The sequence below is a fragment of the Lindgomyces ingoldianus genome, assembly GCF_010093535.1.
Source record: "Lindgomyces ingoldianus strain ATCC 200398 unplaced genomic scaffold BDR25scaffold_14, whole genome shotgun sequence".
Lineage (NCBI taxonomy): Eukaryota > Fungi > Ascomycota > Dothideomycetes > Pleosporales > Lindgomycetaceae > Lindgomyces > Lindgomyces ingoldianus.
This window is the reverse complement of record NW_022985175.1, coordinates 40,808-58,857: the sequence shown is the minus strand read 5'-3', so window position 1 is coordinate 58,857 and position 18,050 is coordinate 40,808. Positions and strand designations below refer to the sequence as shown.

At 48.4% G+C, this 18,050-nt stretch overlaps 8 protein-coding genes across 8 annotated transcripts; 2 read left to right on the top strand and 6 right to left on the bottom strand.

Moving 5' to 3' along the window:
- Positions 1 to 403: 403 nt before the first annotated feature.
- On the bottom strand, positions 404 to 1,764 carry BDR25DRAFT_285575 (uncharacterized protein; the record flags this gene model as incomplete). The annotated part of the gene is made up of 3 exons (XM_033688193.1): positions 1,371 to 1,764; positions 707 to 1,177; positions 404 to 649 (listed from the first exon to the last, which is right to left on the bottom strand). The coding sequence occupies exons 1-3, from the start codon at positions 1,713 to 1,715 to the stop codon at positions 404 to 406; spliced, it is 1,062 nt and encodes a 353-aa protein (XP_033547984.1). The 5' UTR covers positions 1,716 to 1,764.
- Positions 1,765 to 3,127: 1,363 nt separating this feature from the next.
- Positions 3,128 to 5,301, top strand: BDR25DRAFT_223485 (uncharacterized protein; the record flags this gene model as incomplete). The annotated part of the gene is made up of 4 exons (XM_033685107.1): positions 3,128 to 3,407; positions 3,458 to 3,662; positions 3,714 to 4,757; positions 4,899 to 5,301. The coding sequence occupies 4 exons, from the start codon at positions 3,128 to 3,130 to the stop codon at positions 5,299 to 5,301; spliced, it is 1,932 nt and encodes a 643-aa protein (XP_033547983.1).
- A 120-nt stretch (positions 5,302 to 5,421) lies between these two features.
- On the bottom strand, positions 5,422 to 6,724 carry BDR25DRAFT_342496 (uncharacterized protein). Its single transcript, XM_033693731.1, has 2 exons — positions 6,042 to 6,724; positions 5,422 to 5,944 (listed from the first exon to the last, which is right to left on the bottom strand). Exons 1-2 carry the CDS (start codon positions 6,537 to 6,539, stop codon positions 5,789 to 5,791), a joined length of 654 nt encoding a protein of 217 aa, XP_033547982.1. The 5' UTR covers positions 6,540 to 6,724; the 3' UTR covers positions 5,422 to 5,788.
- A 765-nt stretch (positions 6,725 to 7,489) lies between these two features.
- BDR25DRAFT_342495 (uncharacterized protein) lies at positions 7,490 to 9,206 on the bottom strand (the record flags this gene model as incomplete). Its single annotated transcript, XM_033693730.1, has 2 exons — positions 7,490 to 9,091; positions 9,143 to 9,206. The coding sequence occupies 2 exons, from the start codon at positions 9,204 to 9,206 to the stop codon at positions 7,623 to 7,625; spliced, it is 1,533 nt and encodes a 510-aa protein (XP_033547981.1). The 3' UTR covers positions 7,490 to 7,622.
- A 341-nt stretch (positions 9,207 to 9,547) lies between these two features.
- BDR25DRAFT_313771 (uncharacterized protein) lies at positions 9,548 to 9,919 on the bottom strand (the record flags this gene model as incomplete). The annotated part of the gene is made up of 2 exons (XM_033691404.1): positions 9,548 to 9,633; positions 9,667 to 9,919. The coding sequence occupies 2 exons, from the start codon at positions 9,917 to 9,919 to the stop codon at positions 9,548 to 9,550; spliced, it is 339 nt and encodes a 112-aa protein (XP_033547980.1).
- Positions 9,920 to 10,969: 1,050 nt separating this feature from the next.
- Positions 10,970 to 11,326, bottom strand: BDR25DRAFT_313770 (uncharacterized protein; the record flags this gene model as incomplete). Its single annotated transcript, XM_033691403.1, has 1 exon — positions 10,970 to 11,326. The coding sequence occupies one exon, from the start codon at positions 11,324 to 11,326 to the stop codon at positions 10,970 to 10,972; it is 357 nt and encodes a 118-aa protein (XP_033547979.1).
- Positions 11,327 to 13,738: 2,412 nt separating this feature from the next.
- Positions 13,739 to 15,677, bottom strand: BDR25DRAFT_367836 (uncharacterized protein; the record flags this gene model as incomplete). Its single annotated transcript, XM_033697022.1, has 2 exons — positions 14,631 to 15,677; positions 13,739 to 14,584 (listed from the first exon to the last, which is right to left on the bottom strand). The coding sequence occupies exons 1-2, from the start codon at positions 15,519 to 15,521 to the stop codon at positions 13,742 to 13,744; spliced, it is 1,734 nt and encodes a 577-aa protein (XP_033547978.1). The 5' UTR covers positions 15,522 to 15,677.
- An 833-nt stretch (positions 15,678 to 16,510) lies between these two features.
- On the top strand, positions 16,511 to 17,040 carry BDR25DRAFT_354405 (uncharacterized protein; the record flags this gene model as incomplete). The annotated part of the gene is made up of 4 exons (XM_033695305.1): positions 16,511 to 16,582; positions 16,613 to 16,762; positions 16,823 to 16,959; positions 17,007 to 17,040. The coding sequence occupies 4 exons, from the start codon at positions 16,511 to 16,513 to the stop codon at positions 17,038 to 17,040; spliced, it is 393 nt and encodes a 130-aa protein (XP_033547977.1).
- Positions 17,041 to 18,050: the final 1,010 nt, after the last annotated feature.

The window sequence follows — 18,050 nt, the reverse complement described above, 5'->3', positions numbered from 1 at the left end:
CGCGCTCTTGAGACTAATGTGAGGGGTGGTGGGAAGAAGAAGTGGTGGGAGAAGGCCAAGAAAAAGATGGAGGCGGCGAGAAAGGAGGAACGGTGGAAGGGGAGGGGTACGGGGAGGTGATGGAGGGAGGTGAGGGACGGAAGGTTGTCGTGGGGGTGAGCGGAGTTAGAGGTATAGTTTAGCATTCAGGATGGCAGAGAGTGTTAGGTATGTATGCATGTTTGAGTAGTGTATAATAGTGTACAAGGTCTCTCTATTTATCTACTGTACATCGCAGCCCCTGCCGGAGCAGCCATACCGACATCTTAGCAGAGCATGGGGATGCTTCTTCACTCTTCTTTTAAATACATAACCTACATTCCGTCTTCCCTATACTGAATCTTCCCTCCTTTCCCTTTACGCTCTAGGCCCTACTCCTCGGCCTCAACCTCAGCCTTTCCCACAAACTCCCCTTCCCTCCTTCATCCCGTTTAACCTGCTCCTCAACCAACCGCCCCAGACTTCCCCCATCTCCAGTAATCCCCCCTCGCAACAATTCCCCAATTACCCGTCCCCGCAAAATTGTTTCCTCTATAATGCCTTCCACGTTTTCGGGCCCCACGCGGCCGTACCAAACCCCCGACCCGGCGAGCTTATTTCCACTGTTGTTCTCGCCATCCAAGTTCGGCACTGACCCCGGAGAAGAAGAAGCAGGGGAAGGAGAGACGGGAGAAGCAGCAGAAGCAGGGGGGAGATAAATAATAACATTCCCTGCAAACTTGTGCCCGCCAATATGCGATATCACACCCACAGTCGCAGACACCCCTTTGCTTTCCAACTGTCTTCTAAACTCGTCGTGGAGTATAGGACCCAGGATCCCGCAGCGCGAGTCCCGGCTTCCGTGGCTGCATATGAGGATTGTTGGCGTGGTTATGGGATTTGGTGCGGGGAGCACGGATGCGAGGGAGGGGTTGCGGGTTAATGCTGCTTTTTGGGTTGGCGAGAGTAAGGTGTGCAAGGGGTGCAGGGTGCGGGCTTTTAGGAAGGCGGTTGCGAGGGCGGAGATGCTGTGTTGGGAGTGAGGGATTGAGGGGAAGGAGAGGAATTGCGGGAAGAGGAGGACGGAGGTTGTGGGGGCCGTGGTGGTGGAGGAGGACGGGGGAAGGGAGGACAGCGTTGTTAGGGTGTTTGTGAATGGCTACTAGGGACAATCGAATTAATGAGTATTAGTACTATAGCTTGATGAGTATAGCAAGATGCTCCACTCTCCAAGCACTCCACGGCAAAGACTCCAATACATAGCTCGGGACCTCAGGACGGGGGCTTTAGGTTGGGCGGGAGAGGGGAAGGTAGGATAGAAAGAAGAGACAAAAAAAGAAAACAAAACCTACATCAAAACTCCGCCCCCCCTTTCCAATCTCTGCCTTCAACCCTCTGACAAAATCCCCACCTTCCCCAACTTCATCCTCGATTCGCGAGGTCCAGTCGGCTTTTCCAGAACAGATCACTACGTGTGATGAGTATGAGGCCATAGTGTTCAAAAGCGGCGACTTGACATCGATGTCGAGGTCTGTGGGTGGGGAGGTGCAGGGACATGTTGGTGAGGGACAGGTTGGCGTGTAGGGGATTTTGGGTGGAAGTGAGTTGGATTGAGGCTGGTAGCGGAGGTTGGAGGTTGAGAATTGGCGAGTATAAGAAGAGAGGGCTGAGAAGAGCCTTTGCTGGGGAAAGGCCATGTTGGTTAAATTTAGAGAGAGGGGGGAAGAGAAGAGAGGAGGGAGGGAGTGTGGATGTTAATGGGACTTCGGAAGCTCTGGGAACTTGCTGGGAAAGCTCGGAATGCGTTCCGCATTGTGTTTAGTGTTCGGATCGGATATATCGGTGTTTCGGAGATCGGGGAGCGATCTCCGAGGCAGTCCCAGATATTTCACCTGGAATCATGCATCGCTTTTCTTTCCTTCCTCCAACAGTGAAGTTTTCGGCGACAAGTCAATTTCTTCTAATTCCTACTATCTCTTATTCCGTGCCTTACACTTGACAGGCGAGCGCTGGCTTTACGGGCTGGCTTACGTACGGACTCCACCTTTTCTGGAGGTTGCTTCAGTGACCAGTGACCGGGGTAAACGGACTCTGAGCTAACACGAAACCTACCAGCTGCAATCTTCGCATGGCACCTGACTTCAATGCTCGAGAGACTGACGGCCGCCACAAACATAAGCTGTTTACTTGGCTTGCAATGTTAGTACCTATCATTGTTCCACCAATAAGGTACCATGGAGTAGCGATGCGGACGCTAGAAGAGATCCATAGTGGTTGGTTGTAACCACAGTCCGCGAAGATGCATCTCCAGGTCCCAGCGGTTCACCCGAGGCTCATCAATCTGACCTTTACAATGCAACACCATCTGGAAGACACCTACCCCTACATCCGCGTGCTCCACCCCCTTCTCTGATTGGGTTTCAACATCGCCTTGCCGTCTTGATTAGATGAGGATTTCAACGCCTTCTCTCTTTTGAGCAGAGTTGGGCCGCTGATTGTAGGCACGTGTTCGCGTGTCACGTTTAGATATGAAGGTGGCGGTGGCGGAGTACATGACACGATCGAAGAACCTTGCGATTTCGACTACGCGAACGCGAAGCCTCACCCCGCTCTTCACAACTTTTCATGGAAAGGTTGAAGACTCTGCGATCCGGCGTATTTGGATTTATTCGCGCATAGCAGCAATCTGATGGAAATGCGGTAAGAATCCAGGAAGATAATAACACTTTGTCATGCTCTAAGGACTAGGACTTGCGTTTTACTAGACAGAAAGATATTAATGACGGACGAAACCGTATCTACGGACGAACGCCTCTTTTTCTACCTTGCCATTTGAGATTATTAGGTCGCAAGCCACAAGGCAGAATTCTTAGACTCGATAAGAGGTCGCAGCCTCGTGCAGACTATATATCCAACCCCCGGCCGTTGTAGGTAGGTCTTTTCATTCTACTATCCATCATGACTACTTTTCAGCATTATTCTTCCTTCTCAAACTTTTTACTTTTGAAGTTATCTTTCGAGTGCACACATGTCTTCTTCGCCAGTAAAGGGGGTTGACCCGGAGGAGCCGGTCATGCTGGCGAAATTGAGGGGTGATATTCAAGGAAGAATGCTCTCAGATGGTCGCCCCGACTCACTAGTCTCGCCAACAGAGACTCGTACTCTTGATTTGGGTGGAAACTCGCCCACACTCCCTGCTGCTGAAGGACCTCAGCCAGAATGGATAAAACGGCGGATACATAGATGGAAGTCTCCTCTTTTAATGGTGGTCTTCTATATCATTGGTTTGGCGATGAGTCTTGCGCACTGCATATTCTATCCTAAGCTCAAGGGCGTCATTGTTGGTAATCCTGATAGTCAAGAGGGCAAGATACGGCAGGTTCCCCGAGGTTAGATGCCACAAGCATAGATCACTAATAGATGTGAAGGATTGGAACAGCCTTCGCCTTTCTTAGTCAGATATGCCTCTCTACTAGCGTATGGATAAGCTATACGCAGTGGTTATGGCGAACAGTGAACAAGACCGAGATGACGGTTGGAGGCCTCAACGCTGCCTTCGGGGCAGACACCTCTGTGTTGTCACTGCTCAACCTCGAGATGCTTCAAGAGCTGCGGGTAGGTTCGGCAATGGCTCTATTTGCCTGGTATCCAGATTCACCTCTGCAGTCTGCTATTCACTGCTGACTTGAATGAAGGGGCCTGCTGCTTCCTCCTTTCTTCACTCCCGCAACTCTATTCGTGTACCCCAGCACCAAGATTTCTGAGGTCGAGCAATTGATGCCATATCCGGCTATTGCAGATAGCAGCGCTGGCCACAGGTTTGCGTACTCTCCTCCGATCCTACGCGGAACTACCCAGCACTTCGACGATGTGAGCAGAAAGTACACCGGACCGCGTACTATTGTCAGTCTCATATCAACCGCTACCGCATCGCTTGGTGAAATATTGTCGGTGAGCTCCTTCTACAATAGTTCGACGTATTCAGTCGACTTCTTTGCGCCAATCGTGAGATGTCGGGAGGCCGACCCGTCTGAGGCAACTCAGATAGACGGCTTCCTCAAAAAGGAAATGGCCATCCAGCTCGGGACGAATAACGAAACGGATAGTGCATATTACAGCTTCGTACCTACATGGTCTGCATCTGGTGAACTCACGGCCGTCTCTCAACCGCGGCTGCAAACGCCCTCTAATGCTACAAACCAGCTCTGGATGACATTTCTAAGATTCAAGCAACGTCATTATCAAGTCTGCCAACTGCATAACGCGACATATCATCTCAATATCACCCGCGATCATGGATATCAAAATATTTCTGGTTCATACGATGTCCACGAAAAAGTCGCTTATCCCAATGACAAGCCCGGCGATATTTCCAACATGGCAGAACATGCTTATACAGCTTTCATGTGGGTGCTCTCCGACCAACTCGTTGGCAAATTCTCCTGGTACGAAAACTCCAGCTCTAATCAATCCACCACATCCCCTGCAAACTTGTCTACAGCCTCACAATTTGGCCTCATTGACTCACCAATATCGCGGACGAGTTTACTCGGGAGTGTAGACCTCGATGCATTTTTTGAGTTTGATGAGGAGAGGGGATTGTATGCGACAAAGAATGAGACGTTGGGGGATCAGAGGTTGCAGGATAAAGCGTTTGCGAGGAATCGGACGTTGGATGTGTTGATTGAGGAGTTAAGTTTTAATATGACGGTTAGTTTGATGCATAATGATTTGCTAACGTAAGTTCTCTTCATCCCTAACCCCACTCTCATATTCCCCATCTATATTTTTAATGCATTTTGTCTGCTTTCCGTCCACTGTTCGGTCATACTCGAACCAACTAAATTCCCGTAATACTAACCCTCCACCCTAACACACAGCCATAAAACCCTCACCACCGTCTTGGTTCGCACCCCCGTAAACTGCTACGCCTACAAAACCTACGGCCTCTTCATACCCTATGCTCTCGCGAACCTCTTCACTTTCCTCGTCGTCGCTATGGGTTTATACTCCTACATCCACGATGGTGTGCGCCCGGATAAGAAATTTCAGGATATTGTGGTTGCGGCTGAAGATCCGGAATTTGTGCAGGTTGTTAGAAGTCGGAAAAGGAGTGTTACAGCGGTTATGGTGGGCGAGAGGATTATTTGGAGGGCGGGGACGATGGATTTAGGTAGGGGTTTGGGAAGGGGGCAAGTGAGGAAGGTGTTTTGGTGGAGGGGTGGAGAGGGGAAGAGGAAGAGGAAGAGGAGGGAAAGGGTAAGAGGTCGGAGTGGAGGGTGAGTGGCAGGATGGGCGGAGTATGATGTGCTGGTGAATGGAGGATCGCTGACTAATATCTCTCCTCTCTAAGCAGATAATCTCTTTACAATCAGCACTCTTGATCATTCAATGCCCCATTCTCAGAAGATAATTATAATACCATTTCAAATTCGTTGCGACGACTTTAAAGGGACGTTTTGTTCTAAAAGGATTGTCGGCGACGCCCTTACTGCTAAATCTTATTTCCGCCAGCACGATCGCCCTCTAAAATCCGTTCCGAGCCTGCCAAATATCGTGACGAAATCGCGATGAAATGAAAAACGGCGCTACAACAAGCCCCACCTGCAATCTAAGCCTTTCTCTTTATAATGTACAATAAAGTATATGTAGCTTCAAGTACCCAGCCACTAGTGAAACCCCCTTCCAGTTATCAATCTCGACTTGACATGGCATTCATACCAGAAGTTCGATGGCCCGTGGAGCCCTGCTCTACAAGGCCATGAACTTATTACTTTCGGGGGTTGTCGTATCCGGCCTTTCCTTGGGCCATGACAGCAGATTGTCTGCTTCCAGCGAAGAGGAAGTTACGAACAGGCCAGTATGCGATTGTGAGAAGGAGAAAGGCGGTATTCACAAAGAGGATGGTGCAATACCTGGCATAGTGCTATTGCGACAGTGGTCAGTTGCAGGTATCGGCGCGTAGCATGCTGCAAGATAAAATGACAAGAAAAAGAGTGAAGACATATGGAGGGGCAACATACATATTCCGAGCATGCATTCGTCGACCAGGGCTCCCTATCCAAATACAAATTCCCCATCATACACGACCACGTCTCGCGTGTGAACTGCTTCCCATTCGCATCATACTGGCCATTAACAAACTGAACCTCGGTCCTTGAAAAAACCTCCGGATGCACCGAATTCGAGATATACACAAGCGCCAGGATAACTAGCTGGGCTATAAAATTCCCGGCACCGAACCCGAAGGTTATAAGGCCGACAATGACGTTATTCGGGCTCATGTGGCGGAGGACTACGGAGCCGAGCATTACAATGACAGACGAAGCGATGGAGATGAAGGCAGCAGCGAAGAGTGCGATGTGCGGACTGTTGATGATGGTGTTGGGGTCTTTGAGCGGCATGGGGGGCATGAAGGTGATTTCGAGGCTGATGAGGACGCCTGCAACGGGGATTCCACAGACGAGACATGACAGGCAAATCGCGAGGGTCGTTATTGGGTTGCGCTTCTTTTCAGGCATTGTGGCGGCTTGTGATGGGTAGGGCTAATGAATGGAAAATGAAAAGAAAATGAGAACGAAGAATATGTAGAAAGAACAAGGAATAAACAGACAGACACAGAAACAGAGTTTGGGAAAAACTGAGAGCCGGCTCTGCGAACTTTCAAAAGGTACAGCACGGAGAAAGGATAATACTTAAGCAGTGCGCATTGGAGTGGTGGCTCCACGCAATGATGTTTGATGTGCGCATCAGAACTGCGACGCAGACCTGATGCTGATTGGCTAGCGTGGGCGAAAACTGGATCCCGTCGGACCATAATCAGACCACGGGGCTCTCGCAGCGTTAGAAAGCAATCACGGCCTCTCTTACGACAAAGTTGAGGTCGATGTTATTGAGAGTATTGATCTAGGGTTAAGTTGTGTAGAAACCTACATCACTGCGTGGTGTAGATAGGTATATTGTAATGCTCGGTGCTGATGTCTAGTGGTCGTATTGAGTTTGTATCAATTAGCTGCTGGCCATTGTTCCGTCGTCGAAGGCTTCGCTGTTGAAACCGTGGCTTTGTTTCCAGGTTGCTGAGGGAAGGACGGTAGGGGCAGTGTTCCAGCGTTCGAAGAGGGAAGGGCGCGTGGCCATGGTTTTGTAGGCGCCTATGGAGAGCCTCAGGCTCCCGAGCTGAGGCTCTGAACCAAGCCTAATTAGGATGCAACCACGCCAAGAGGGTAATCTAGCACTCTATTGGCTGGCGGGGCAAGTACGCGTAGCTTGATAGCCTCGTAACCCTATGGATCTGTAAGAAATGTATTTTAAGGCTGTAAATAGTCTAGGAGTAATTTAGAGGCAGCAGATTCAGAGCAGTCTACATAAGCTCCTCCGCCAAGAATTACCATAGGTTATGGCGACTACGCACCTCGAACGCTGCAGTGCTCTCACAGCTGTAATTCCATGGGATCTAGAGGAACTGTTGTAAGGGAACAAGCACGGTTGTATTTATATCTACGAAAAGACTAAACGGAGGCCTTCGAGCTCAAGTTCCAAGCCTTTACACTCCAAGCACGCGCTTGACCTGACATCCCCCACTACCCACGTTACTTCCCATAAACCTATTCATTCTCAACCTCCGTCTCCGTAGCCTCCGGTGCCTCCTCCTCAATTGACCTCGTCGCCATCACCAACATCTCCCCCGTCTCCCCCGGCACCGGCGTCGGCACACTCGTCTCTTCTTCGCCCGCATCCGTAACAATAGCATGCGCCACCCAAGGACCCGATCCTGCAATCCAAAACCTCGTATCCTCCCTCCCCCTTACCGGCTCCGGTTCCCTCCAATCACAATTCCTAAACTCATCACTATCCCATTCCGCCAGCAACTCACTAACATTCAACGCCGCCCATTGTCTATAATTACCCTGTAAGATATATCCATCACTTTTACGGCAATACCGTGTATCTTTACACGAGTCGAAATACTTGTCTGCAGGCGCGGTTGCGAAGAACAACGGGTTATATGCAGGACGCGTGTAGTTCCACTCGACCACGTGGCGGATTCCTCTGCCGTAGTGTGTGGGTCTTGCGGTCCAGACATCCGAGATTTCTTGTGGGAGGGTAAGAACGGTGGGGGACGGGATGGTGGTCGAGATGTTCCATACAGGGACGTCCCCGACCCAGCGGCCACCCCGGGATTTGCCGATGGAAGTGTAGATGGTGATGCCGGTTAGCATGTGGTAGACAGAGGGGGAAGTGAGAGTGAGACCGGAAACAATGGCCGTGTTGGGGAGCCAGGGGATGGTGCGAGTACCGGGTGGAGGTGTGAAGTTGGTGTTGCAGATGTCCGGGCCACTGAGGGGTGTGTCAGGTGGCCAGAAGAAGACTTGGTAGTTGTTGACTTGGATGGCACAGTGCGGGGATGGGAGGTTTGGAGGTGCAGTTTCTTTGAGTGTTTTGCATGGTGGTCTGGCTTTGCGGTAGTCGAACGCGGGATAGGTAATGGATGCATTTATGTTTCTTGAGAGTGTCGCGGATGCTTTAAGTTGGGATGTCTGCCATGAATATACAGAATGCAGTCTATAACACAGCGGCTCCAGATTCGGCGCGGGTTGGCATGTTGGTAGCGGGACTCTATACGAGGAATACCACTCCGGCCATGTGCACGCGCGGTCCGTGTGCGCCGGCAAAAGTGACGTAATCGTACTCGTACTATTGCAAGTTTGGCCAGGATAATCATATCTCCTAGGGTACCCGTCACAAAGAGTTGTCCAGTTGGCAGGCATCATAGAACAAGGCCCGGAGACTAATGTTGATGTAGTAGTTGTCGCGGGAAAACTGGAGTCCCAGCATGCATATGACTCGCCTCTTTTGGCCTCAATGTATTCGTTCCGTACGTTTGCAGTGGCCCAGGCAGAGTAGCAGGACATGCTGTCTTTAGGCATGTCGCTGAATTCAGGAGGTAGTGGTGGGAGCGTTATGGTAGGGATATTTGCTGGTGGAGTTGTTGTCCATGCTGGAGGGGCAGTGGGGAATGTCGGAGACAAAGTAGTGTTGCTATACATCGACGTCGCTGTTTGGTTGTTTGGTGCTATGATTGTTCAGTAATCGATCGAAGTAATGGCTGGCGAAGGGAACAAACCTGCATCAACCCATATATGGAGCAAAACTACTCCAAAGAGGATAACTAAGTGTGGTGCTTTCATGGTGGGCGATTGAAACACTTCGAATACAAAGCCCCAGATATTCTCGAAGCCTCCTATCTGGAAAATATCACATCTCCCACTCCATTGCATTTTAAATATCTACTCGAGGATAGCAAAAGGGCACAGCCTCCAAACTCGCCCTTTAGAGCCCATCAAAAGCGTTCAAACCATATTGCTTATTTGGAAATAGTGCAATTTTGAGCATCTGGGACCACTCCAATCGTATTGAAATAATTGCGATGCGGAAGTAATCGCAAATGTGGGAAGTCTTCCGCCAAGGCAGAAAAGGGCAGATTCGTTGGTATTAACCGTGCAACGTCGACATGCCTCTCACAATATGGCTAGGCATTCTTTCTAGCACTCGCCAACTTGCCTAATCCAGCCCGATCCATCATCGCACTATCCTGCACCCAATTCTTAGCGTGATCTAATATCAGAAATTCTCGGAGGTGAAACTCACCTTGACCCATCTTGGCAGGAACTGCAACCACCAAACCATTCCCACCAGTGAACCTCTCCAAAACATCTTTCTTCCCACCTTTCGGCACCCCAACCACTAATCCTTCAGCGAATATATCGACGTTCATTCCCCTCTTTTTGTTCTCAGCTCCGGTCAATCCATCTTCGATTTGCTCCACCACAGGGCCGTAGTACGAATCCTCAGGTAGGGACAATGACGGAATACTATTTGAGTACCAGGCCGACTTGACCATTCCAACGATAGTCGTTACGACTCTAACTCCTAAAGGCGTGAGTTCAAGTCTAATTGTGGAGCTGAATTGGGTGATGGCGGCTTGGAAGCATTGTATATACTTGTTTGAAGGATCAACACGTCCATGCGTAACTCAAACATTTCCGAAGATGGCAGATGTACTTTCATAAAGATTTGGTGCAACTCCTGCAATGCTACTCACGTTTACCACTGTCCCCTTCGCCGTAATCAGTAGCTCTTTAACCCCCCTGTAAACACTGCAACACGCCCTAAAAGTTCACGTCAAAGGTATTGTGAGTCTATTTAAGATTGGTGTCAAGAAACGGTGCCACGAGACCAGAGCCTACGTTGTTGATTAAGTAATCCAGCTTCCCGCCTGTGGATTTCGATACAGCATCTACTGCAGCGGCGATTAAGTTCTATGTGTCAAGAGTGAGGACTTCGACGTTAGAGAGAGAAGTAAGGTTGAGTGGTATTTTCGATACGTTGCGTGCAGTTGCGAAGACCAAGAGACCTCGTTTGGCGAAGGAGAGGGAGAGGTAGGGTCCGAGGCCACAAGCGCTGCAGCCGGTTATGAAGGCTGGCTTGCCAGTTGTTGTTGACATATTTGAGAACCGAGTGAAGGCTGCAGTTTAAAAGAAAAGTCACCAGTTTTATCACTGACAGAGAGCCTTGAGGCGGGTTCCAAGTAGTCATGTCTTCGAGGAAAAGTATCGGTTGTTCCCTTTCCGCGAAACTCCAAGCGTAATACTTATTAAGTAAAACATAGTTGCCAGAGCTAGGAATCAAGCACCGACTGTCAAGAGGTATATAACTTCTGTTGTGGCCGTCAGCGGTAGTATGGGTGGAATGTAGGTGGTTGGAGCCCAGCGACGCGATTGGTTGAAGTGCCTATCTTCGGCACCAAAAGTTGGCTAGCTTGAACAAGTATCCTAGTCGATGATTAAACTCTCCAATCATTCGACGAAAGTTAGGTCGAGCGAGTAATCCTCCCTCAATAATGCAGCACGATTCTTTTCACATTGTAATTTTGTAACGGAGTATTAGCAGCTCATTGTATTGTGGATCTCTTCAACCCTCCTCGTGAGATGTGTTCCTGCCTCAAAACAATATCTCTGAATTCCTTAGGCAATGGATCCGCAACCCTTCTCTCATCTTTGCTCGCATCGAAGTCGAGCTCCAATCTCCTAACAAACCAAAAGACGCCCGGAAAATTGTGGGAGAAGCTACGATTCGTCTTCAGCATCGCCTGAAACCCCATTTCCAGACACACTGCAGTGACAAAAGCGCTGACGCCGTAAAAAATCACGAGGCCTCTTGTAACATATTGGAACTGAGACCAAAAGTATGAGATTATTGTATCGACAGTGATGTTTTTGACATTGTTGCCATAAACGATGTTCTGCATTCCAAGATTTGAAGTCTACCACACGTCTCGCGCTAATTGTGATATTTTCATCATTGACTCGTATTCCGTCTGTAATTCGTTCGCAAATGTTGCGGTGTCGTTCTTAACGAACCCCCCTAAGACAAGTGCTTTTATTTTCATGTCCGCAGCCACCAATGGGAATGTGGATACGCAACTACTGTGGACGTCCCGGAGAAGTAAAGTGAGCATGCGATCCACGTATTGAAGGTAACTCACTATCACAGATATAACACTAGAGTTTTGCTAGATAAGAAGTCTAGGTAAGAGGCTTGTGAGGCAAGGCGTGCTAAGTCTGACAGGTTGATAGGTTCGACAATTCCCGGTCTGTGGTGATATTCTGTTTCCCATTACTTAAAAGATCAAAGCGCACTTGATAAGCTGCATTGTAAAACTGGCAGGAGAAGAGGGTGGAACAGTTTTGGCCATGACCGATAAAGACAAACGTTCTCGAGATATCGGATGAGAGAACATCAATAGGAGCATGGGAGATTCCGGGCCCAAAGAATGAACTTGGTTGAAGTAGGATCCGTTCATATCAAGCACAAAACTTTTGCCTAGGACAAATACTGCAAGAGGAACGTTCATTTTCATAGGATCTGCGAACTCGGATAGAGCACGGGCAACAAATTCTGTGACACTATTCGAATCCGTGCCGCGAGATAGCGCTAGGCCGTGGAAAGAAGTTGAATACGAGAGATTCGTTCCAAAATCGTAACGGGCAACGGGTGCTATTAGGTTTGTTGAGATGTTTAAAGCGGAAATGATATTAAGATCCGCCTAGGGGCGTCCCAATCGAGTCCATCAAATTACTTTACGGTCCCTTGGTTCTTAGTACTCCTCAGAGACGAAATCGGCTTCTAGTGTCTGAAAGGGACGAGACATTGTCTGGGTATTCGATTTTATGATGATAGTTCCAGGAGTGAATGCAGCCGATAAAGGAAGGAGACTGAAGAATAAGTTGCTAGTGGATTTGAATAATAACCACAGCGCTTCCTAAGTCACAAGCTGGAAATTGCGTAGTCAGATACTGAATTTCTTGGGTTCGTATCTAGCTCTGTATAAGGAGTCGACACATTTCAGCGTAATAGACGTTTTGCATACTTTGTACACCGGGGTGGTAGAGATCGTGAAGAAAGATTTGACAATAAATGCAAAACTGGTCCCGATTTGTGAGATCTACCGTTGTTCCTCGTCGTCAGTGATGGGCTTGCTCTCTATAAACATGTAAAAGACATATTGCGCGACTGCGAAAAGAATTCCAAAGATGAAGGAGAGTGTCATTAGAGCCGGAACTTCCCTATGAACCTTTGATTTCCTAGTCCTCGGCGCCACAACCAATTGGGAGAAGGCCATGGTTCTTTGAGAGTTGAATATATATCGGAAAGAGTTGCAAGAGGGACATGTGGACAAATCTAACGTCGAAGGAAGGCTGATCAACGAAAGGGACAGTCGCATATAATATAACCAGGTAGAGGAACTGACATTCATCGATTACTCGATCAATTTCTCAACATTGAGGTGGGGCCGAATCCTTCCCCCTGAACCTAAGCGCTGACCCGTATTCGAAAGGCTCGGCCCGACCCATAACTTTTCTCGTGAGAATACATAATGTTCTAGGCAGTCTTGCGCGATGCATGATAATTACCTGCTAAAGTAACCACGCAACTACCGACATACGAATCGTTAAACTAGCAACTCAACAGATAAAGTAGCTTCAAGAGAATAATTAAGGCTGTGGTCTCGCATCGAGAGTGCGTTCCGCCGAGAAACCTGACCCTAGACCAAAGAATGTAAGAGAATGCAAGAAACAGTGAGGGGTACAGCTACGAGGGAGGCGATAAGACGAAGGATGGAAGTTGATGACGGAAAGTGACATGCGAAACGGTTTGGAACCCCCGCTTTTGTTGTGACCTCGAAATCCTAGGTTTTACTCTTAGAACTCAAGTAAGTCCACAAATATGTTTAAGGTTCTACCGAGTACTCCGCCCTCCACAACAGTCGTCTAATAAAGGGAAATTTTCAGAAAAGTCAGCTCCGTAAGGCGGAGCGAGTTTCAGCCCACATGATGGATGCGTCAGCTCGATGACAACACAGGAGGCTGAGACCCAACCACTTCCGCATGTGCTCAGCTAGAAGAGCCTCAATGCCGCAATTTTGGGGCCAATGCTCGGTGCTCTCTATCATACAAGCTTCTCCACCAATTGAATAACAACCTTTTCATATCTTTAGTCTCTAATTAACGACACGCCATTTCCATCTTCATTTTCTCCTTAAACTAGGATGGGATCCACATTTACAGGACAGCTTTGGGGCCTCGACCATTTATTACGGACTATAAGTACATATAATGTAATAGTTCCACTTGAACTTCTCATTCTCAGCCTACAAGGACTTCTACGAGGCTGCAACCTTCTTGAGATGAAAAGGCGGCGCCAACACCCCAAGCAACATACTCCATCGCAAACCAAGGCCATACCTCCGCAGACATTTCCCATTTGTGATAACATGACCGAGTACCTCGTAAATCAACCCCTTCCTTGCTAGTAGCGCCTTCATATATCGGTCGGCCTGTTCTTCCTTCACAACGAGATGAATTATGTGCTTGTCCCTCATGATGACCGTGGAGATCCACATTGCGGCGACGCGCCCAAATATTCCGGCGAACAGAACCAAGGTCATAGTGAGAGTAGCGGCTAGGATAGTTACAAGTGCCGAACTGGCGAAGAGTGCGGTGGAGAAAACGAAGACGCCGACGGCAATGAGTTTGGAGAACAGGCGGAAGGCTGCGTTGCGTCTGTGAACACCCTGGATGCTGAATATCACGTAGACTGTGTTAGATGAAGTAGTTGATGTCTTCTCGATGATGATCTGGCTACTCTTTGCCTTGTAGCCTTTTTTCCGGTAGACTTTCCTGAGTTCTTTAAGTAAATTGGTTTCCTCAAGTGGGAAAACACCGTTGGCAAATTCAATGGTCTTGACGGTCTCATGCTCATCCTTCTTGGAGGAAATTGATCTCTCTTCCTTAGCCGAAACTGCTATCAGGTTTTCTCTGCTAGATGCTGGAGAGTGAGCTGATATTGGATCGGCTCGTGTGGTAGCAAGGTAGTGCATCTTCTCGAGGGGTTGGAGTTTAGAGACTCGAATAGTCCACGATTTGCTGAATGGTGTACCCGATATATTTTCGAGCAGGCTAGACATTACGGTAAGACCGTACCAAAGAAACATCCAATTTTTGCCCTTTGAAATTAGTAAAAATCTCGGTGGATGGAGACGGCAGACTTACAGTGCACCACCAGACGACTATTGCGCCTGATTGTAGAATCCAGCATGCGGTGAGTATTAAGGATAGGCAGGCACAGAGTATAATGATCCCGACGGTGATCTCTAATTTGGGCTTGTGCTTAGGACGAAGACTCTCAGATGCGGCCTTCATATGCACCATATCCGCAAACTCTTCCGCTTTTCTTTGGGTTTCTGTTCCCTCACTCGTCAAATCAATAATTGTAACATTCCTCAGCGATCCTTGCGGGCTTTCAGCAGCTGTAGTGCCACCCGCGCCCCTGTCCAGGAGCCCATCAGGATTTGTGTAATCGTTGATGCGGCGAGGGATAATGTTTCCACCTAGAGAGAGGGCGACGGATAATACTCCGGCCAGCGGCATCAGCTTATACAAGACCCACAACTCTTCGGCAGGAGCTCCAATCAGAGCTCCTGCTGCTGGAAGAAGTGTGAGTATAGTTGTGGAGCCATTTGAGCTCGTTTGGTAGGCTGCGCCTACGTCGGCGAGAGCTAGGGAAAGGTTTCCAGTACAAAGCGCGAAGTTTTGGGAGGAACGAATGTGCTTCGCTCTCTGGATCCAGGACCCGAACTGGAGGGAGCGGTCGGAGAAATACTTCGAGTCGGCGATAACAGTGGAGTCGTTTGACGGTGTAGCTTGAAACTCGAGATATGATGATGCAGGAGGCTCCAGGAGTGGGTAGCCTGGCTTTGGTATTGGGATCGCGAACGCTTTGGGCAAGAAAATTATTGCTCCGCAGACAGTTGTGTGTGTGCTTTCGAGAACAGCCTTGCAGCGTGCGGCTACATCTGTAGCGACACTGCCAAGTGATGAAGACAAAAATGTTATCCGACGAGATCGAGGAGAAGTGACAGGACTATTCTCGGAAGATTTCATTTTGAGTTGGAGAGATAAGGCTTGGGAATTTAACTACAGGGGGAAGGTTCAGGCGTATATATATCCATTCCCACACTGCCCACACCATACATTGGTCGACGCCGGATTCAGTCGTAAATGGGAGCTCATGTCGCGGCAGTGCTTCTACGATTGAGGCTGAAGATGGGGGAGTGTGGAAGGGCATGGCATCGCGACGTTGCCTTTGGTGGGGGCCGGACCAGCAGTGCATTTTCCCCAATTAGCCTAGCGCTATTTCCATGAGGGAGAGAGCGACGCACATTTGTTCCAACAGGAGCCAATTCATATGCCTACTCTCAGGTAACGAACGCCATGCCTATCCTCTCACTCAATCATGTTCTGCTGTCGCACATTTCCGGACCTATCGCATAGCTGATTGCACAGCCTAACCGTGGCACTGTTCAGCTGAAACCCCGGGTAAGATTAATACGCAGTATTAGCACAAGAATATCTCCTATAACGCCCCGAATCTCTGCCATTGGATCCACTGAGTCTAGCTTGAGGCTCTTCTCAAGATGAGGGGCCTCGATATAGCTACCCTGTAGCATGATTCAAAATAGGTATTGCATTCGCTTTCCGCTGGACTCTGCCATTGTTTGGTCTAGACAAAGCACACAGCAAGTAATTATTCGTAAACTCGAATTGGTGAACTCGAAAGCCAAAAAATTAATGCACTACCTCCATGAATCCTGAAGGCTGTAAATCGAGGCGCGGCAAGGCTCCCCGAATAGCTTCAGCAAGCCTTACGGCCACCGTTAATTGATGAGATTTCACAATCACAAAAGGGGCCCCATAAATATCTTCTTCTACAACCTTCCCTAATACTACGAATGATTTGTCTAGGTTCCTCACGAGGATTCATTCGGTAAGCCTAAGCCGGCAAAAACCACGTAGCCACATAGGAAGCCAAGCTTTTCTGTTGTTTTTGCTTCATCCGGCAATTACTTGACCATGATTCACGCAGAGCGAAGATGCAGACAATTCAAAATAGGTGGGCCATCTACCTTTTGAGGGCGCATTACAAAGCCCAGCTGACACTCCATGTCACCAACAGAAGTCTCTCGTAAGCATAGGAGGGCGTTACAAATGCAAAAGGGCAGTTCAGCCCGCATGAGTGGATCACAATCCATCCCCAGCTTAGCATTTGTGCTTTGAGCTGTCCCGGATTAATAGCAAACTCTTCAGCTGAGGCTTTTATCGTCATAGCAAACAGCATTCGCAACGTTCGTAGTACTACTAGTAGTTACAGTGAACTACAGGTCACGTGCGAAGGCCGTATGTAGGAGATACCCAATCATATACGCGTACTACGTCTATATTTTCAGCGCTTTCAGCGAGGTGTGGTACTATACGATTGGGCAATTTTGATACCTGTACGCGTGAGATTTTGTGTACGTTGGTACGGCAGGGAGGATGAGAGGTAGGTGCACGTGTTATAACCGTTACGGCCCACGTGATCTGTAAAAGTAGTACAATTCAATTCAAGCACGCCGTGCTCTAGGTGAAAAAGCTAAGATTTCAGATCTCTAAAGAAGCATTATTAAGTTCTATATGGATATTAGATAACTAATCCATTCTAGGAACATAAGTAGAGAGGTCTAAACGCTTGCTGCTCACTATCTTTGCAGCACCTTAAGAGCTTGACTTAAAGCACTAACAGTATAGCTAGAGGCATCTTATCTTGCCCTGCTGCAATTGATCTCCGTTACAAACAGCGTACTATCGCTAGGTAAGGTAGGAGACGTGGTGCAGAGAGTACTTAACTTCTGCAGCCCAAGGCTACGCAAAATGGACAATAGAGTATCTAATTAACTAGATGAGGCCTGTGAAGCAGCAAGATGTAAGGATGAGTAAATCTGCAATATAAAATGATTAGTAGTGGGCATTTTTCAGACAGCAGGCTGCGGATAGATACGTTAAAATAAGTAGAAAGAGAATCAATCGTCCATGCGAAACTTTTAGCTAACCGGGGCCCTCATAATCCTCTAGAATTGGCATAAAAACACCCTAAAAGGGTAATATGATCCGTACTACGTACCTTACCTAGGGCATTATTCGCCGTACAGTACAGCTCACGAACGGGGTACATTCTGACTTAACACGTGACCGTTGCGGTTCACCTATACGGACCGTAGAACGGACCGTTAGGAAGCCCTGTATACTTTTCTCGTTGAAGAAGACCAACCCAGAACTTTTTTTAAGGTCAATCCCTATGTACTGAACTGCCTCTGTTTAAGAGCAGCCTAAACATCCCTACAAAGATGACCTCTGGCCTGTAACCATCTGCAGCAGAACAGTATAGTCTACGGCCCGCATACGAAATAGAAACCCTGTTGCAAATGGAGAGGCGATGTAAGCATGCAGCTATGTAAGAAGCTGATGAAGTGAAGTGTATTGTGTTAAGTCTAAGTGCTCTGTTGCTGAGTATTTATTTACATCTATGATGTCAGGGGCAGTGAGGGCCATGGCAATGGCCAAGGAGCTATAGTGAAGGTAATAGGAGCTATAGTG